At 38.4% G+C, this 19,047-nt stretch overlaps 1 protein-coding gene across 4 annotated transcripts in view; it reads right to left on the bottom strand.

Moving 5' to 3' along the window:
• Positions 1-11,442, bottom strand: part of UNC80 (unc-80 homolog, NALCN channel complex subunit) — a 227,255-nt gene extending 215,813 nt beyond the window's left edge. For 2 of the 4 annotated variants that reach the window (XM_045034431.1, XM_023259652.2), the window contains exons 1-4: positions 11,242-11,442; positions 10,228-10,276; positions 7,210-7,366; positions 5,781-6,082 (exon numbers count right to left, since the gene is read on the bottom strand). In XM_045034431.1, coding sequence (XP_044890366.1) covers positions 5,781-6,082; positions 7,210-7,366; positions 10,228-10,276; positions 11,242-11,333 — 600 coding nt within the window. In that variant the 5' untranslated portion in view covers positions 11,334-11,442. The remainder of the gene's footprint in view (positions 1-5,780; positions 6,083-7,209; positions 7,367-10,227; positions 10,277-11,241) is intronic. The other 2 variants (XM_011285519.4, XM_011285520.4) reach the window with 1 other exon arrangement.
• Between the last annotated feature and the right edge of the window lie 7,605 nt (positions 11,443-19,047).

Below are 19,047 nucleotides of genomic sequence, written 5' to 3'. Positions count from 1 at the left end.
AAGTATCTAGGAATAAACTTAAGCAAAGAAGTGAAAATCTTGTACCCTGAAAACTATAAAACACTGATGAAAGAAAATGAAGATGATACCAAAAAATGGAAAGACATTCCATGCTTACAGATTGGAAGAATAAATATTGTTAAAATGTCTATATTACCCAAAGCAATCTACACATTTAATGCAATCTCTGCAAAATATCAATAGCATTTTTCACAGAACTGGAACAAACAAAATTGGTCCTAAATTTGTATGGGACCACAGAAGACACTGAATAGCCAAAGCAACCTTGAAAAGATTGAAAAAGAAAAAGAAAAAACAAAACTGGAGGCATCGCAATTCCAGGCTTCAAGTTATACTACAAAGCTATAGCATTCAAACTGGCACAAAAATAGAGACACAGATCAATGGAACAGTATAGAAAACCCAGAAAGAAACCCACAATTATATGGTCAATTAATCTTTGACGAAGGAGGAAAGAATATGCAATGAGAATAAAACAGTCTCTTCAACAAATGGCATTGGGAAAACTAGAGAGCTACATGCAAAGGAATGAAACTGGACCACTTTCTTACATATACACAAAAATAAACCCAAAATGGATTAATGACCAAAATGGATTAAGGATCTGAAACATTAAAAGTCCTAGAAGACAGCACAAGCAGCAATTTCTCTGACATCAGGCATAGCAACATTTTTCTAGATATGTCTCCTGAGGCAAGAGAAATAAAAGCAAAACCAAACTATTGGGACTACATCAGAATAAAAAGCTTCTACACAGTGAAGGAAACAACCAACAAACTAAAAGGCCACCTACTGAATGGGAGAAGATATTTGCAAATAACATATCCAATAAAGGGTTAGTATCCAAAATATATAAAGAACTTACTAAACTCAACACCCATAAAATAAGCAATCTAATTAAAAAGCAGGCAGAAGACATAAACAGACATTTCTCTAAAGACATCCAGATGGTCAACAGACACATGAAAAGATGCTCAACATCACTAATCATCAGGGAAATGCAAATCAAAACTACAGTAAGATGTCACTTCACACTTGCCAGAATGGTTAAAATAAAAAGCACAAGAAATAAGTGTTGGAGAGGATGTGGATGAAAAGGAACCTTCTTACACTATTGGTAAATATGCAAACTGGTGCAGCTGCTGTGGAAAACGTATGGAGGTTGCTTAAAAAGTTAAAAATAGAACTACCCTATGACCCAGTAATTAATTGTACTACTGGGTATTTACCCAAAAAATACAAAATACTAATTCAAAGGGATACATGCACCCCTATATTTTTGCAGAATTATTTACAAATTTGCAATAGCCAGGTTACGGAAGCAGCCCAAGTGTCCATCAATAGAGGAAGGGATAAAGAAGATGTGATATATACAGTGGAATATTATTCAGCCATAAAAGAGAATAAAATCTTACCATGTGCTATGACATGGATGGAGCCAGAGAATATAACGCTAAGTGAAATAAGTAAGAGAAAGACAAATTCCCTATGATTTCACACATATGTGGAATTTAAGAAACAAAACAAATGAGCAAAGGAAAAAAAAAAGAGAGAGAGAGAGAGAGAGAGAAACCAAGAAACCGACTCTTAACTGTAGAGAACAAACTGATGGTTACCAGAGGGAAGGTGTGTGGGGGAAGAGGTGAAATAGGTGATGGGGATTAAGGAGTGCACTTGTTGTGATGAGTATTGAGTGATGTATGGAATTGTTGAATCACTATATTGTATACCCGAAACCTATGTAACAGTGTATGTTAACCATACTAGAATTAAGTAAAAACTTAATTAAAATAATAGAAAAATGTGCATTGAGTTGATTATATACTGTCTTACAAAAGGATGAGCCATATATATTAGATTTATTTGCTAATTAATGAATTAATACACTCAATAAATATTGATTAGATACCTACAAAATTGCGATACTATGTTAGCTATTCAGAGTACAGTGATAACTCCCCACCCTCAAACCATTGAGAATCTAATGGGAGAGATTGACACATAAAGAAATAATGATAATAAATTAAAAATAACAATAAAAATCTGTGTAGAATATTATAATGATAGAGGAAGAGAGGGATGGATCTTAAATGAAATTGTGAAGGATATGTAGGAGTTTTCTAGGCAGAAGAGAAGGGCATGAGAACATTCTAGGGTGTAGGGCCAGGATGAGAATAGGCCTGGAAAAAAAGCATGTTATGTTCTTGGGGAGACTCCAAACAGTTGGAGCTCATAGACAGAAGTATACAGGCAGGTCATGGAGGGCCCAGTTACCAGACTAAAGAGCTGGAGTTTCACTGGCTGTAGGATAAGCAATTAACAAATTATTTTAAGCATGTCGGTGACTTGGTCAGATCTACATAGATTGCTTTAGTGTTGAAGTTGGATTTTATGAGACAAGCCAGAAAACTGTGAATCCAATTAGAAAGTGACCTCAGTTGGATTTCAGCCTCCTCCACTTCCTGCAGCACCATGTCCTATAAAAGCCTTAACCTACAACACTGTCTGTATAAGTGCTGACTGGCTACTTGAGGGAGTAAAGTCAAGAAAAGGACTGACACATGGGGCAGCACACAGGGGTTGGGGACTACAACTTTGTAGAAACACCAGTCTAGATGGTTGTGTGGTTTTCCCCCAGAGGAGCATGCAGGTATCTGGGGGCAGGGATAGAAAAAGTGGACTTTAGTCATGACCTGGGGTTGGAATTTTGAAGGGCAGATGCAAAGGAAGGATAGGGAAAAGGGACATTAATGGTGCTGGTGAGGAGCAGTTCACATGGGTGCACAATGGCTAGGAAAGTAGGGACAGACAGGGTCTGATAACCAGCAGGGAAATGAAAGACCTAACATAGTGATTTTCAATCAGGGGGAATTCTCATCCCCTGCGCACCCACTGGGGACATTTGGCAATGTAAGGAGTCATTTGTGGCTGCCGCAACTCAGAGGGAGGAGGTGCTACTGGCATCTGGTGACTAGGGTCCAGAAATGCTACTGATATCCTACACTGCACAGGATGATGTCTTACAAGAAAGAATACCTAGAACCAAATGCTAACAATGCCAAGGCTGGGAAACCCTCATCCAGGGCCTGTACATTTCCTAAATATGTTTTAAAAAGCAAACACCTCACTCAGAAGGAAAAGGCCTTATGGAGAATTTATTGACTTATTAATATTTTTTATTCCCTATAGCATCTGGAATAATATTTCCTTCATAGCAATAATAAAATGATGAAATAATAATATGCTAGTAATGACAGCTAATAATAATTGTTTATTACGATTTAATCGCTGTACAGTGTTTTATATGCCTCATCTTATTCCCTTATAAATGCTCCAATTACTTTCTTATAAATACCCCAGACCATAAGTAAAACTTGAGGGTTTTGAGTCAGAAACTATCTGGAAGTCTCCCCTGAAAGAGGATCTGGCTCCCTTCCTACTAATAATACAAAATACTAATGGCAAGAAAATGCCGAGCACTGAAAGCAACTAACCACGTGTTAATGCCTTTTCGTGTGTAATGTGGAGCACTGTCGTAGGTTTAATCACGAGGCCCCATAAAACTATTCTTACTCGGGAAAACGGAGGCTTCAAGAAGCCGATTGCTCAAAGTCGTACAGTAGGAAGCAACAAGCACTGGATTCAAATGCAGGCTTGGACTTGGACTCTCAGCCTTGTCTTCAGATAACATCACAGCCACTCCTGTCCCTTCTACACTTGCACATTTTTTAGTCCAGGGGCTACTTCTCCACAGATAGTCACCGCTATGGGCTATCAGTTTTTCAAGAAGCCTTCTTTCCTGTCTTCTCCATTTGAAGGACTATGTACCTACATATAATTGCTACTCTTGGCACCTGGATCAGCTTCTGATAATAAGTTGTGTCTACTCAGTGAGTCAGTTGTTAAATATTTATTGGGTACCTCATTTTTAGACACTGGAAATACAGTGTGACCTGGATGGGCAGTGTCCCTTTGCTCAAGAACTCTGTTCTAGGAGGGTGATGGGCAAGAAACATGAAAACAACCACAGAAAATAATTTCAGGTACTGATAAGTACTAAGAGGGAAAAAAAAGTACAGTCATGTGCTAATGACACTAAGGTAGGCAGGAAAATTCGTTTTGAAGTGATGACATGTGAGTTGTGAGTGAATTGGTAAGAAGGTCAAGGCCATATGAAAATTTAGGGGATGAGGGGGAGGGTAAATGTTTCCGACAGAAGGAAAAACCAGTGCCAGACTTGAAAGCAAGAATGAGTTTGAGGGTGAGCCTCAAGTGAGCTCAGAGGTTAGTGAACGAGAAAAAGGCTATTGATATGGAGGGAGATGAGGCTGAGAAGGTGGGCAGGGGCCTAGACCTGCAGGTCCCATAGGCCAGGGGATGGTCTCAATTACAGTAACGCTTTTTAGTAAATGTACCCATCATAAAAGACTTTTTAAAATGGAAAGCCAAAGTTTTTAAAGCAGCAATTTAATTTGATTTTACAACATTTAAAATTTTTAGTATGTTTCATGGGAAATGTGGCCAGTGCATGCAAAGCAGTTTGGGAAGTTACAGGTAATTTCAGTTCTATTCCTAGCAGCAATTGGACAGAGTCAAGTGAAAGCGAATTTTAACTAAAACTAAAATGAGTGAAGACTCACTAGTTCATTCTCCTTATAGTGATTGTTAGTGGTCTCACAATCACCTACATATACATACACATACACACACACACGCACACACACACACACACACACACACACACACACAACTTGAAACACCCATTCATCAGGATCCTAATATTCTATTAAAGAACATTTGAGTATATTATTTTCTTCCTAACTCTTAACATAGCCCTCAGATGGAATTTATTCATCCACAGAAATAACAAATAGATCTTGATTTCTCTCCATGTGTTGGAAACGTACTGTGTCTTCACATATATTCATCTTGTGTTAGAGATATCCACAACTGTGTGCAATGGAGGATCTGAGATGTTAGGTAATATCACCAAGATCACACAGCTAGAGACTGGTGGCATAGTAATTTCAAATGATAATCTTTTTCAGATCCAAGGGATACTTGTATATAATTGTATTTTAATACAATTGGTTTCCATGTAATCCTATGTTTTGTATTTTATGCTTTAAGAAATATTTTGAAAAGCAATTCTCACCTTGTATCACACTGTCAAAAAATCCACAGTATATAAAACACTTAAAACTTCTGCTCTAGATCTGCATTATAATAGACATAGCTACAAGGTGCTGTAGAGAAATACAAAGGAGATAGTGACTAAGTCTACATGGGGAGTTTCAGAGGAACAACTTCATGGAAATGATAACACTGAAGTTAAGCTTTGAGGAATCATGAGAAGAACAGAGGAAGGAAAGAGAGCAGAGTGAACAGCAAGGGCATATTCAGGGAATGGCTCCCAGAGCTGGGTCATGACGATACCAGTAGGGACTAGCAAACGACAAATTAAAAAAGAAACTGAAGCTTTGGATCATGCTTGACTTGATATGCCATGTTTAATATTTGGACATTATCTTGGGACAGAAGGAGAAACACTGAAGATTTTTAAGTAGATAAATGATATGCAAAGAATTGTGTTTTTGAAATAATGTCCAGTGGTTTGATATAAAAATAAAGCTCTCCGTGTCTTGGCTTGCTAGGAGATCGTATCAAGACCTGGTCAACCAAATATGGAAATATGGAAGCATCATCTGAAGCCCACCTCACATCTATCCACCCTCAGCCTCATACTAGCCCCTGCTTACCTTGATCCTGTGTACCAGAGGAGCAAACAGAAACACAAAGAGCTCCACAGTAGCCATGGAGTTCTGGAAGATCTTCCTTCGGTTGTTCTCTTCTTCATCATTGGAGCTGCTTTGGCAAGGCTGCCCGGGGGAACCCTGGTTTTCTACCTGGTGGATGAAAGCACTGCTGCTGCCACCCCAGCTGGAGCCATGGTCTGTGCCCCCAAACCGCTCACTGTTGCAGTCCTGGGGGGCCTCCAGGAGCATCCAGTGCAGGGTGTGAAGGAGCTTTGTTTCAGCAACACCGAGTTTATCCTGGTGGCCTGCACGGGGACAACCACAGAGCCGAGTTAAGACCAACTCTGCCACCAGAACAATTGATATCCACTTTGGGTCTGGGAAGAACATCCTTGCTTTGCTCTGTGGCTTGATTTCCTGGGAGACACTGGCATTTCTCTGTACCTCTTACAACCACTGCTGGAAGGGTTCATTCTTGTTTTGGGGCTTTCTAACTGGTTAAAATCCCTACCGAATAATATACTGTCATAGGAATATCACATGTCTTCAGTCATATATATACGTTATATATATATAATCTTCCCAAATAGGCAGCATAGTGGTTAAGAACATCAGGTCTGAAAGGTCTGAAGATAACGATTACTTTAGACAGTGTGATCAAGAAATGCCTCTATAAAGGTAACATTTTTTTTTTCAACGTTTATTTATTTTTGGGACAGAGAGAGACAGAGCATGAACGGGGGAGGGGCAGAGAGAGAGGGAGACACAGAATCAGAAACAGGCTCCAGGCTCTGAGCCATCAGCCCAGAGCCCGACGCGGGGCTCGAACTCACGGACCGCGAGATCGTGACCTGGCTGAAGTCGGACGCTTAACCGACTGCGCCACCCAGGCACCCCTATAAAGGTAACATTTGAGCAGAAACCCAAATTAGGGCAAAGAACTGGATGGAAAAGAGCATGTAGAGAATGTATGCAAACATGGGGTGGATGTTAGGACATATTACCATGTTAGAAAAGCAATCTGTAAAATAATCTAAAAAAGAGGAAGAAATTTTATGCACACGCATGCACATACACTCAGTACTACAAAGTCCAAGGGGTCACTTTGGGAGTTGAGAGGGTAAAGGAGACAAATCTGATCGGAACTCGTCTTGGATGGGTGATAGTCTTTAGCTTCCCTATAATCTTCTAATGTTTAAAAGGAAAATATATTCACATATATTGGAAAATAATTAACAATTTTAAGACAAGGGTGACAGTTTCTTTGTTGGTAAGATGGAGATCACGGTAGTATCAATGGGAGGGGCTTTTGTGAGGATTTAACCAGATCACGTGTGTACAGGGCCTGGGAAAATAGTAGGTGCCCAGTAAACGTCGTTACCATGAGTGTAGATGGATAGAGGCCATGAAGAAGCAATGCAGAAGAACCAACCTAACTTGTTCCTGTTCGAAAGCAGGGTTGCAGTGCAGTGGAGGACGTGAGGCAAAGCAGCTTGTACCAGCTCCCATCTGGAAATGCTCTGGATGGCTTCAGAGAGGGCTGGAGAAAGGCCATGCAGTTTATTCTCTACCAACACTCGTTCAAAGGACTGTAGATACCAAAAAAGAAGAAAAAAACATGTAAAATAAGGAATTAGAGATCCTGATTGGTGAGAAAATGGACACCGAGGTACTACAAGATGCAAATCGGTGGATGAGATATTTGAGGGTGCACTCACACAGCATTTCATAGTATATGTTGACATATAATGGTTCCGTGAGAATTTCTTTTTACCCATTTTAGGTTTTTGATTTAAAATACATGACTTGAATTATTAAATGATTTTTCTTTCCACCAAAATAAGCTTCCTCTTAAAAAATAAAGCGCAACAACACATTTAACTCATGAAATTCTTGGAAGTAATATTTTATAAAATGCTGCTGAGGCATCCAAAGGGTCTGTGACAACTGCAGAACAAAGTAAAATGTCTTTTCTGAAAGTGTTTTGAGGGCAGAATTTATGTCAATTTTCAACAAGCGCTAACTAAGTTACAGTTCTTTCAAGAAATCTGATTTTGGGGCCCCTGAATTATCCCATGTCCCTAGTGACAACCTGGCACAAGACATTCCTTACCTAACGCCTGTCATCGTAAAAATACTTAATATATCTGTTGAATAAACAAAGAAAGGGAGGGAGAGAAGAAAAAGAAGGGAAATATGCCATAAGTTTTGCTCATTTATTAAATCTTCTGTCTTGTCCAGGGATACTTCCAGAAAGTGAAGCATCCCAGAATAAATGTGACCTACTCAGTTTCTGTTGTGCTTGTTTGGATGAGGAGGACATCGTTATAAGACGTGAAGGAAAGTAGAGCTACCAAATATTAAAATAAATTTAATAAATATTCGACTTGTATGAACTGAACCTGATTGCTGCTTCATGCCACAAGTGATCAAGAAAATTGTGGAGGTGTGCTCTAGAGTGATCATAATACAAGTTCCAAGTATTCAAGCTGTATTATTGATATTATTAGGATGCCGGAGAAAAAGACACAGCTTAATGGAGAGATTCTTCAAAGAAACCTAATTACTTTTTGACTCAAAAAAGGAAAATAAGGAGTAAAAGAAGAGATACCATCTTTAAAAAAAAAAAAATGAAATAAAGACAGATCCAAATGCTTTTAAATTCTTCAGCCCTGAGGTATCTAAGTATTCATTAAGTAAAGGGTGAGTATGTTGGGAATCAAAAGATTATAAAGAATTTACGCAGTCTTGTTGAAAACATTTTAGAGGATGAGTTGTATTTTATAATAGCAGAGCACTCTGGGTACTTAATGTTACTTTCTTCTTAAATGTTACTAATATAAGTTTTTTATTATTTTTTCAACCCTGAACATCATTTTTTATACTTTTATTTATTTACGTGGCTTAGTTACTTTATATTGTATGACTATATTAAAAATGTCAGACATATCTTTGCCAAGAACAGGGAAAAGTTAGGATTATTTTAAGCTAGTATAATTGTAAGCATGATTTATAGAAGGCCCAGAGGTTTTTTAAGTGTCAAATTACCCTACCTTGAGCTAAGTACAACAACAAATTTCATTAAAATGTCCTCATTAGAAATTTATATTTTAAAAATATCCTTGTGGCAACTTTGAAGGGTAGGTGATACAACAAAACAAATTCCTATTTGAATGTGTGTACCTGTATGTTTAACTCTCTAGTTGGCTTTCATCATTTTAAAAAAAAATGTTTTTTTATTTATTTTTGAGAGAGATAGAGAGTGGGAGTGAGGGAGGGGCAGAGAGAGAGAAGGAGAGAGAGAACCCCAAGCAGGCTCCACACCGTCAGCACAGAACCAGATACGGGGCTTGATCTCATGAACTGTGAGATTGTGACCTGAGTCGAAATCAAGAGCCACATGCTTAACCAACAGAGCCACTCAGCACCCTGGATTTCATCATTTTAAAATCCCTAACACATTTCAGAACTCCTTACTATGTAGTCATCTATGTAGTCATTGGCAAATATTCAGGGCAATGTCCAAATGGGTAGGTTTCCACTTTTAGGTTTTAATATATGAAATGTGAAGACATTTATTTGAGCTCCAGATTTTAATGAAACCCGTGAAAAGTTCACTTGATTTTTGCTTCATGATTTCATGGCTTTTGTTTTCAATTTGTGAAGTGGGAAATTTCAGAGATACGGGATTCCCTTAGAATCTCAGGACAAGTGCACTCTATAGAGTATAAATACTGGTAGCATTACTTTCATAATTATTTTACATTATCTATTTTCAGACTTACACCAGACATACAAGACATAAAGGTTCAGAATTGCACATTACTTTGTTTGAGAGTTCATAGGTACTCATCTCATTAGCTTCCACTAGAACAGTCTCTATTTTGTTAAGGATTGGACTTCTTATACTTGCCCTGCAAGGCCACCACCTGGCTTTCTGTAATCTCTCCACCTTTTCTTCTCCTCCTCTACCCCTATCCACTCTGGGCTAAGGTCCTTTAGATGTACTGTTCCCCTCTGTTCTCTCCTTACTCATTCCTCCCCCCCCCTTTTTTTTTCACATCTTTGTCTAAGAGTCACATTAGCAGGTGACCTATCCACTGCTCTATACATGGAATCCACTTCCTCCCCCAGCTGCCATTGCCTCCAGTCTGCTTTCTTACTTAATTTTTCCTCATAGTGCTTATCACTATCTGGGCTTATTATGTATTTTACTTATTTGTCAGTGGCTTGACTTCCTCCCACCAGAATGCAAACTCTGTGTTTTGATTATTGCTCTGTCCCGTCATGTGGAACTATGCCTAGCACATAGTAGGTGCTCAATAATATTTACTCAGTGAATTAATATAGTGAGTGAATCTATATAGTCAGTACAATTTAATGCCTTTCTTTGGGTTGAAATTGCCACACAGAATATGGAAATAATCATTAAATGGTGAATATCACATACCACACACGAGGCTTCATATTGTTTCCCCAGTTTAGGCCTCAAAAATGCACTGAAAAATTAATAGAGATATTTGTTATAAGTAAAAATGATTAGCATATTTATGACATTTTATTTTCAACGAATAAAACATAGTTCTATGAAACTCAAATCTCATGCCTCCCTATAGCCTGTTAATGAGCAGGTGTTGAACAGCTGACAACATTTGCTTTTACATGTGTAATTACATATATGAAAGAGATGTGGCTCTCCACATTTTCTGTATCCACTCTTATTCTGAAGACTTCTACCTAACCAGATTCTAAACTGCCAATGGTCAGGAGTGGTGTATTACTCATGTATATAATTATATTAAAAACTAAAAATGAACACAGTTTGTGGGCTATGATTTCCAGAATCTAATTTGTTATCTGGTACATTTCCAAAATAATAATACTGATAATAATAGTACTACTAATAATAACAATAATAATGGAAATCTTGTTTCCTGTTTATTGGAATAGGTTTCAGGTCTTTCCAGGAAAAAAAAAAATATAAAATATCCTCCTTCTCAGGGTCTTGAACCAGGAAGACTACATTGGCTGAATCCGAGCAAAAATGGTTAACAAGTGGGCACAGCAGATATTCGCCAAACAGGAGCTGGAAAAACAACAGGTCACCGGCCTGGAATTACAGCAGGAGATGGAGGGGCAATTGGACGCAAGAGCACAACCAGTCATAATTATCTTCCCTAGTTCCCCGCCCCCTCTTCCTAGGCTTTCTGCCCTCCCACCCTCTAAATAATGTATATATTTATTCAACTGCCAATCTGCTTGTCGCCAAACTTCACGGAAATATTTTTAAAATGCGTGTTTTTAAGCAGGTGCTGAGGGCTTGCTTTCCAGCCCCAGAGAGGGAGCTGCAGGCTGTGGCGCGGCCTCAGCAGCAGTGGCAGCAGTGGCAGTGGCGGTGACCCAGGCGGCCCCAGGAGCGCCCCCAGCCCAGGGCGGCCCGCGGCGCGCCCTCTGCGCCCCTCACCTGGTTTGCCGCCACAGGAAGGTCTGGATGGGCAGGGGGATGCCGCGGCCGCTGTCCTGCTCCTGGCCTTCGGAGCTCTTCCTCTTCACCATGATGGTGGCTCCTGGGAGTCCTACTGCAGGACCCAGCGCTGGCTCCTCGCTAGCCGCCGCCTCCTCCTCCTCCTCCTCCCGCTGCTCTCCCCAACTCTCATCCCCTCCTTCCCCGAGGCAGAGCCGGCTCTCTCCGCCCTGATCCCCCGTCCCTCTCTCCTTCCCCCACCCCTCCCCGCGCGTGGAACATGGCTGCGGGAGGAGGGGAGGGCTGGAGGAGCCGCGGAGCGAGGAGGGGGGCGCTCGGAGGAGCTGTCCGCCTCGCCGCCCCCGCGCCCGCTCCTTGCTTTCAGTACCACCCACTGTGGACAGCGGCCCGCGCCGGACAGCCCGGCGGGAGAGCAGAGCAGGGGACAGGTTGAACGGCAGCGGGATGGTCCAAAAGATCCACGCTCCGCATTGCACGCTGATCCCCTCGCGCCTCTTCAAGCCCCAGGATTCGGCTTCCTTCCCTCCGAGCTGCACCCCAGGAGTGTCCCCTGTCCTGCTTCCCAACCTCAGCATCCAAAGAATTGTCACGGTCTGGGGAGGAGGAGCTTTCGGAAACCGCAGAACAGTCACTAACACTGGCATCATTCGCACCTCAAGCAAGGAGGTCAGGAGTCCACCCTTGGGTTTTAGCAGAAAGAGCACATGAAAATTATTAGGAGTGTAAACAAGGAAGGGATTAAGCTTGGCAAGACCGGGAAAGCTTGAAAGTTTTCTGATGTGAGAAATTATTTTAAAATGGTAACCACAGGAAATTAACCTTGCTCATTTTGCTAAAGCAGGAATATCCCCAAACTAGACAGTTGTATCAGTTAATTGTAACTTGAGAAAGAACATTTGAATCATGCTATTAGGAAGTGCTGTTTATTACAGTCCATTAGTGTACTTGGGTGATCCTGTTCATCCCGTTGATAGCTGCCATTTTCCTTCAGTTGTTATAGTCAGATGTCTATATAGTTAATAGATGGATTACTGTCAGATGTTTTATCTAGCAGCAAAACAAATGGGGGTGGGGTGAAATGAAGCAGTTGGAGTAGAAAATCATTGCTGTGGGCCCAGCTTCCTGCAAACAAACAAATATGGTTGCACACATCTTTGACCAAAATATTGGTGTAATGCATGAAATAGAGACTTAGACCCCAGGACCTGATCTCAATAGTTAGAAATATTTCCAATGTAATTAACTACATGAGCCTTTATTCCATATAGAGAGAATTATATGGTATATATTGGTATTTTCAGTCACAAAATTAAAGTATACATTTAATATCTTGAAGTAACCTTTTAATAGGAATTTTGAAACAAGGAAAGATAGATTCTAAATACAGCTTCTTCAGTGTATATTTATTGAATTCATTTTATATGCCAAGTATCATGCTATGTGGATTCCTGCTCATAAGGCCCTCACAGCATTGAAAGGAATATAGACATATAAAGAAAAGGGTACCCTGGGAGACATGACACAGATTCACTTATAAACAAAGGGACAAGGCAGAAAATATGAGCAGAAATCGGATGGAGAAAGGTTTTGTATGGCAAGCTACAAAGTTTAGATAAGAAAGACTTTAAGTAGGGCAGTAAAAATTTTGCTTCCATTTAAGTGTGATCGATATGCCTGGAATGTAGAGGTCATTTAAAATAAATGGGAGGTGCAGATGGGAACCCCAGTCTGGAGATTAGAGAAGTACTTCATGGGATGCTGAACCAAGGCCATGATAGCAGGGCTAGAAATAAGGAGATAATTTTGAATGATACTGCAAAGGTATAATTAGTCAGATTCAATAACCAAGCAGGAATTGGGGGGAAAAAAATAGAACAGTAGTTAAGAGCTTAGATCACGAGCCAGACAGTTTTCTCTCTAGTACTAGCTTGTCCTAGATATAATACCCTGGGAAAGGTTCTTGGCCAAGGTTTCCAAATAATGGTACCCTTCCCATAGAGATGTTGTGAGGATTAAATGTTAATACTTGTAAAGAATTTAAGAGATTCCCTAATCTGTACTAAGCCTTCAATAAATATCTAGCAAATCTAAATTTTCTGTTTTGAGCAACTGAGTAAATGATGATCTCATTCAAAGAAAAAGTTGACAGGGAGAATTATGTTCTTATTTTAGGTATGTGTATAGGAGCATTAATGAGTTTTCCTTAAGTCTCTATTGGAAATTCCAATCGCTATCATGAAGAGGCAGCTAGAAGTATGAGTATGGGGTTCAGAAGAGTTAACTAGGTAGGACAGATCAATTTTTTGTGGTTTACACTGTATAAAAAGTAGTTGAAACCACAGAAGTAGTTAAAGTAAGTCAGGGAAATATATGGAAAGAGAAAAAAGAGAAAAGGAGCGCAATTTACAAGTCTAGGGGACATGAACTTTAGTGTATTGCCACAAGTTGACAGCATAGGATAGGATAGTAGGATAGGCAGAGTTCTAAGAGGGTCCCCAAGATTCCCACCCTTTGGTGTATATATGTACCCTCTCCCAGTTACTCGATCAAAAACTAATCTAGGTGTTGCTGTGAAAAGATTTACAGAAAGCCTAAAGTTTTAAAAATTATTAATAAACTTTATTTCTTAAAGCAGTTTTAAGTTTACAGAAAAAATTAGACCAAAAATACAGACAGTTCTCATGTATCCTCTCTTCCAGTCCAGTTTCTTCTATTATTAACAGCTTGCATTTGTGTGGTACATTTATTATTACTGATGAGCCAGTATTGATATGTTATTATTAACTAAATCTATAGTTTAAAGCTCACTATATCTGTTGTACAGTTGTACATATTTTGCCAAATAATGTCATGTACCCATCATTATGAGTTATAAGAATAGTTTCATGTCCTAAAAATCCTCTGTGCTTTACCCATTATTCCCTCCTTAATCCCTGGAAGCCACTAATATTTTTATTGTCTCCATAGTTTTGCCTTTTCCAGAATGTCATATAGTTGAAATCATATAGTACATAGCCTTTTTAGATTGGCTTCTTCACTTGGTAATATGTGTTTAAGTCTCCTCCATGTCTTTTTGTGACTTGATAACTCATTTCTTTTTATTGCTGATCAATATTTCATTGTATAGATGTACCATAGTTGGTTTATTCATTCATATACTGAAGGGCATCTAAGTTGCTTTCAATTTTGGTCCATTATGAATAAATATGCTACAAATATTTCATGTGCACTTTTCGGTGTGGATGTAATTTTTAAACTCGTCTGGTTGAATACCTAGGAATACAGTTGCTGGATTGTATTTTAAGACTATGATTAGCTTTGTAAGAACTGCCAAACTATCTTCCAAAATGGCTATACTAAAGAGTTTTTTTAAAAATAAGAGACTTGAACATATTTATGGGCCAGAATGAAAAGTCATGGAAGAAGAAAATGTTGAGGCTATTTGAGAGAGGGGATAAAAGTTAACAAGGTTCTGGAGGATGTTATATCTGACACACAGAAGGATTAATCATTCTTTGGTGGAGGAATAATTCCTAAGATGGGAGATAAAAAGGAAGAATGGTAAAGGCTAAATCAGCAGAAAAAGAAGGATAAGCATAGGACAGAGTTCAGCCTTGATGGCCTATGTAAACTGTGAAGTAATCAGTATGGTCACTTTTTAGGAGTGATATTTGATGGAGGAGGAATAATGACATTTTTCAGAAAGATATTAATAGCAGAAACATACATTGAATACTTGCTATATGTCAAGGTCTATTTTAAATGTATCAGTCAATTGATGCAAACATACACACACACACACACACACGCACGCACACACACACAAACTCACTATAAATATTTTAAGAAGAGAAACCTGAGACACAGAAAGGTTATATAACCTGCCTGAAGTTACACAGTAAGTAATGAAAGAAACAGTGAAGTCAGCTTCAAAGTTCTGCCTTAACTTTTTAGCATAATACTGAGTGTTGTATAGTTGTGAGAGTTTGGAAAAAATGCTATGAGTCATGTTGGTGAGAACTGCTCAAGGACATATGCAAGAATTACCCTGTTGATGATAGAAGATGAAGAAGAGCTAACGGTCCTTTCCAATCCCAAATGCCCTTAAGGCATTGAGTCATCTAGGGGTGGAAGAAATCTATAATAAGTACTTTCAAGAGCAGTTTTCAGAATCACATAAAAATTACCATGATGGTTTACTTCTCGTATGCCTATCGAAAACCTCCAAATAATTTTTGGTTTTTGGGAAAAAACCTGTCCTCCTTAAATGCTTTCATCTACATTGCCTTCTCCTATGCATTTCTTTTTCAATTCAGATGAACACTGTTGGAGGGAAGCTAAGAACTGGGTAATCCAGTCAATTACACCATCACAGTTAATAAACCAGGTCCATGGTAATCACTGCATTATATTATAATCTCACTGTGCAAGAATTGGAATGGAGCTTTCCCAAAGATGGTGCCAATGATGGAATGGCCTTGGGCAGGAGAGAGACTGGCTGTTGGACTTACAAAGCATGTGAAAGGAAATTGCAAAAAGATACAGACAGATGTAGTTTTGAAGGTTATTGTCTTTTAAATGGAAGAGTGAATTTTGATAGTGGCCAGATGTTGAATTGCCAGATAAATATATAAATAAACATTCTTGGCAGATAGGTTGAACAGAGAACTCTGGGTCTTGGAAAAGACTGCTTCAGTAAGCAGAATCTAGAAGGCTATGTAAGTACATGAGAGCTAGTAATAATAAAAGCACTCATAGTAATTATAAAACAGTTTTTCACAGGAGTCCACCATTAATCTATGGCAACCATTAGAATTTAAATGTGAACAATGATTGCTGTTATCTTCTGTCTGTCAGTAAGAAGCATATGGCAAATACATTGATGCAGTAGTTTTGCAGTTTTAGGAGAAAGGCCACACTTACTTTAAGGTCACTCCCATTATGCAGGAATGGGTATACTCAATGCGTCTTGGGCATCCTTAGCCCAAATAGCTGATCTCTCTAAGGAGGGCAAGGCTTACCGGTCTCTCAGTGAGTAGAACAAAGCTCCAAATCTCACAGGCCATGCTCATTTAGGCTTCGTGCTCAGGTTTGCAAGGGTCTTCATGAACTATGTTTCAAAACTCTTCCTTCTCCACTTTGCTCTGGACAGACTGGCCTTTCAAGTACCTTGAATTTTTGGTCTTCTTCCACATCTGGACAAGGCTGGCACCTTTTCACTATTCAGGCCTCAGTTCAAATATAACCTCCTCTGATAAGACTGTTTATTAACCTGCCTAAAGTAATCCTCTCTATACTGTTTCAGAAATGTTCTACTATAATTCTATTTTTTACTTCATAAAACCTATCATTTTCTGAATATCATGTTTACTTACTTTCAGGTTTGTCTGCTCAGCCTACAGAATAGGAAAAAGAGTCTATAAGATATCCAGGAATAAATGTAACAAAAATATTTAATGTTTTTGTGGAAAAAAATACACTAAATTGTTTAGAGGCATAAAACCTTACAAAAATACCATGTTCTTAGGTAGGAAGACTCATTTTCATAAAGAAATATTGCTATTCTTTAAATCCAATATTTTTTAGGATGTTTCATAATCTTAAAAAACTGTTCCTAAAGTCTATATGGAAGAATAGTGAGTCAAAGATAGCCAAGAAGGAAATGGTTGAGGAATTATAAGACTATATAGTAATTAAGGCAGTGTGATCAATAATAACATAGAGATGGAAAAATTAACTAGTAGAACAAAATAAAAAGTCCAAAAAATGAAATGTGAATATATAACATGTGACACAGTAGAATGTGTTGTTTCTATTCGGAGAAAGGTAAATTGAGATTCTTACCTGAACCCTACCAACAAATAAATTATTCAAGATGAGTTAAAGACCTAAATCTAAAATGTAAAAAGCAAAATTTAATTTTTTAAAAAAGAAATAGTTTTTATCTCCTGATGTTTTATAAACATTTTGAGTCTTACTTGAGAAAGACTTAAAAAGTTAAAATTATATAAGGAAATATAGATAACTCAAATATATCAAATAGTTTCTGCAATGAAAGGTCTATAAAAATAAGAATATACATCCTAGAATGGGAAAAGATATTTGGAATGCACGCTATAAACAAAAAATTAGAATCCAGAATATATTATTAAGTTTACTAAAAAATCAATAAACCAAGACAAAAAAATTTGAAAAATGAGATTATGCTTAAATCTCATCAATAATATGGGAAAATGCAAATAAAAAATTTAATACTTCTCCAAACTATAAAGTTTAAAAAAAAGCTTTAAAATTCTGATAAATTTAACTAATGCAATAGGCAATAAAAGGAAATAAAAGGTATATAGGCTGAGAAGAAAGTAATAAAGCTTTGCTCACAGATGATCTGATCATCTGTGGAGAAAAATCCAAAAACAATACAAAATAAGTCCCACTGAAACTAATAAGTGATTATTGCAAGTTTCAGGATGCAAGATTAATACACAAAAGTCAATTGCTTTCCTATATACCAGCAATAGACAAGAGGAATTCAAAATGAAAAACAGAACACAAATTATATTAGCACCCCCTAAAATGAAATATTTAGGTATGAATCTAAGAAATATACATGCACAACATCTGTATGAAGAAAACTATAAAATTCTGATGGATGAAATCAAAGAACTAAATAAATAGGGAGATACTACATGTCCATGAATAGAAAGACTCAATACTATCAAGATGACAGTTTTTCCCAACTTGATTTATGGAGTCAATGCCATCCCAATCGAAATCTCAGCAAGTTATTTTATGGGTGTTACCAAACATATTCTAAAGTTTGTATGGAGAGGCAAATGACCCAGAATAGCCAATACAATACTGAAGAAGAACAAAATTAGAGGATTGACACTATCCAATTTACAACTTAATATAGAAATATGGTATAGGACAATGTGGTAGTGGTGAGACAATAGACAAATAGATTAATGGAAAGAATAGACAGCCTAGAAATAGACCCACAGATTTTTAGTCACTGATCTTTGTCAAAAGGACAAAGGCAATAAGATGGAGCAAAGATTGTGTTTTTAAAAAAATTTTTTAACCTTTATTATTATTGAGAGACAGAGCATGAGCATGAGCATGGGAACGGCAGAGGGAGAGGGAGACACAGAATCTGAAGTGGGATCCAGGCTCTGAGCTGTCAGCACAGAGCCTGACACAGGGCTCAGACTCACGAACTACGAGATCATGACCTGAGCCGAAGTCAGACACTTAACCGACTGAGCCACCCAGGCACCCCTAGATTGTCTTTTCAACAAATGGTGCTAGCGCGATTAGATATGCGCGGGCGCACACACACACACACACACACACACACAAATCTAGCCCTGACCTCATTCCATTCACAAAAATTAACTCAGAGATGCCTGGGTGGCTCTGTTGGTTAAGCATCTGACTTTGGCTCAGGTCATGATCCCACAGTTCATGAGTTTGAGCCCTGCATTGGGCTCTGTGCTGACAGCTCAGAGCCTAGAGTCTGCTTTAGATTCTTTGTCTTCTTCTCTTTCTCCTCCTCCCCCAGTTGTGCACACTCTCTCTCAAAATATGAATAAACATTTAAAAAACTAAGAAAAAATTAACTCAAAATGGATCATAGACCTGAATGTAAAATGCAAAAGCATAAAACTCCTAGAAGATAATAGGGAAAACCTAGACTTCAATAAAATTAAAAATTGCTCTGTGAATGACAATGGCCAGAGAATGAGAGGATGAGCCACAGACTGGGAAAATATATTCGCAAAAGAC

This window comes from Felis catus, chromosome C1 (genome assembly GCF_018350175.1).
Source record: "Felis catus isolate Fca126 chromosome C1, F.catus_Fca126_mat1.0, whole genome shotgun sequence".
Taxonomy (NCBI): domain Eukaryota; kingdom Metazoa; phylum Chordata; class Mammalia; order Carnivora; family Felidae; genus Felis; species Felis catus.
Note: the sequence above shows the minus strand (reverse complement) of the source record. Positions and strands in the feature narration are given on the sequence as shown.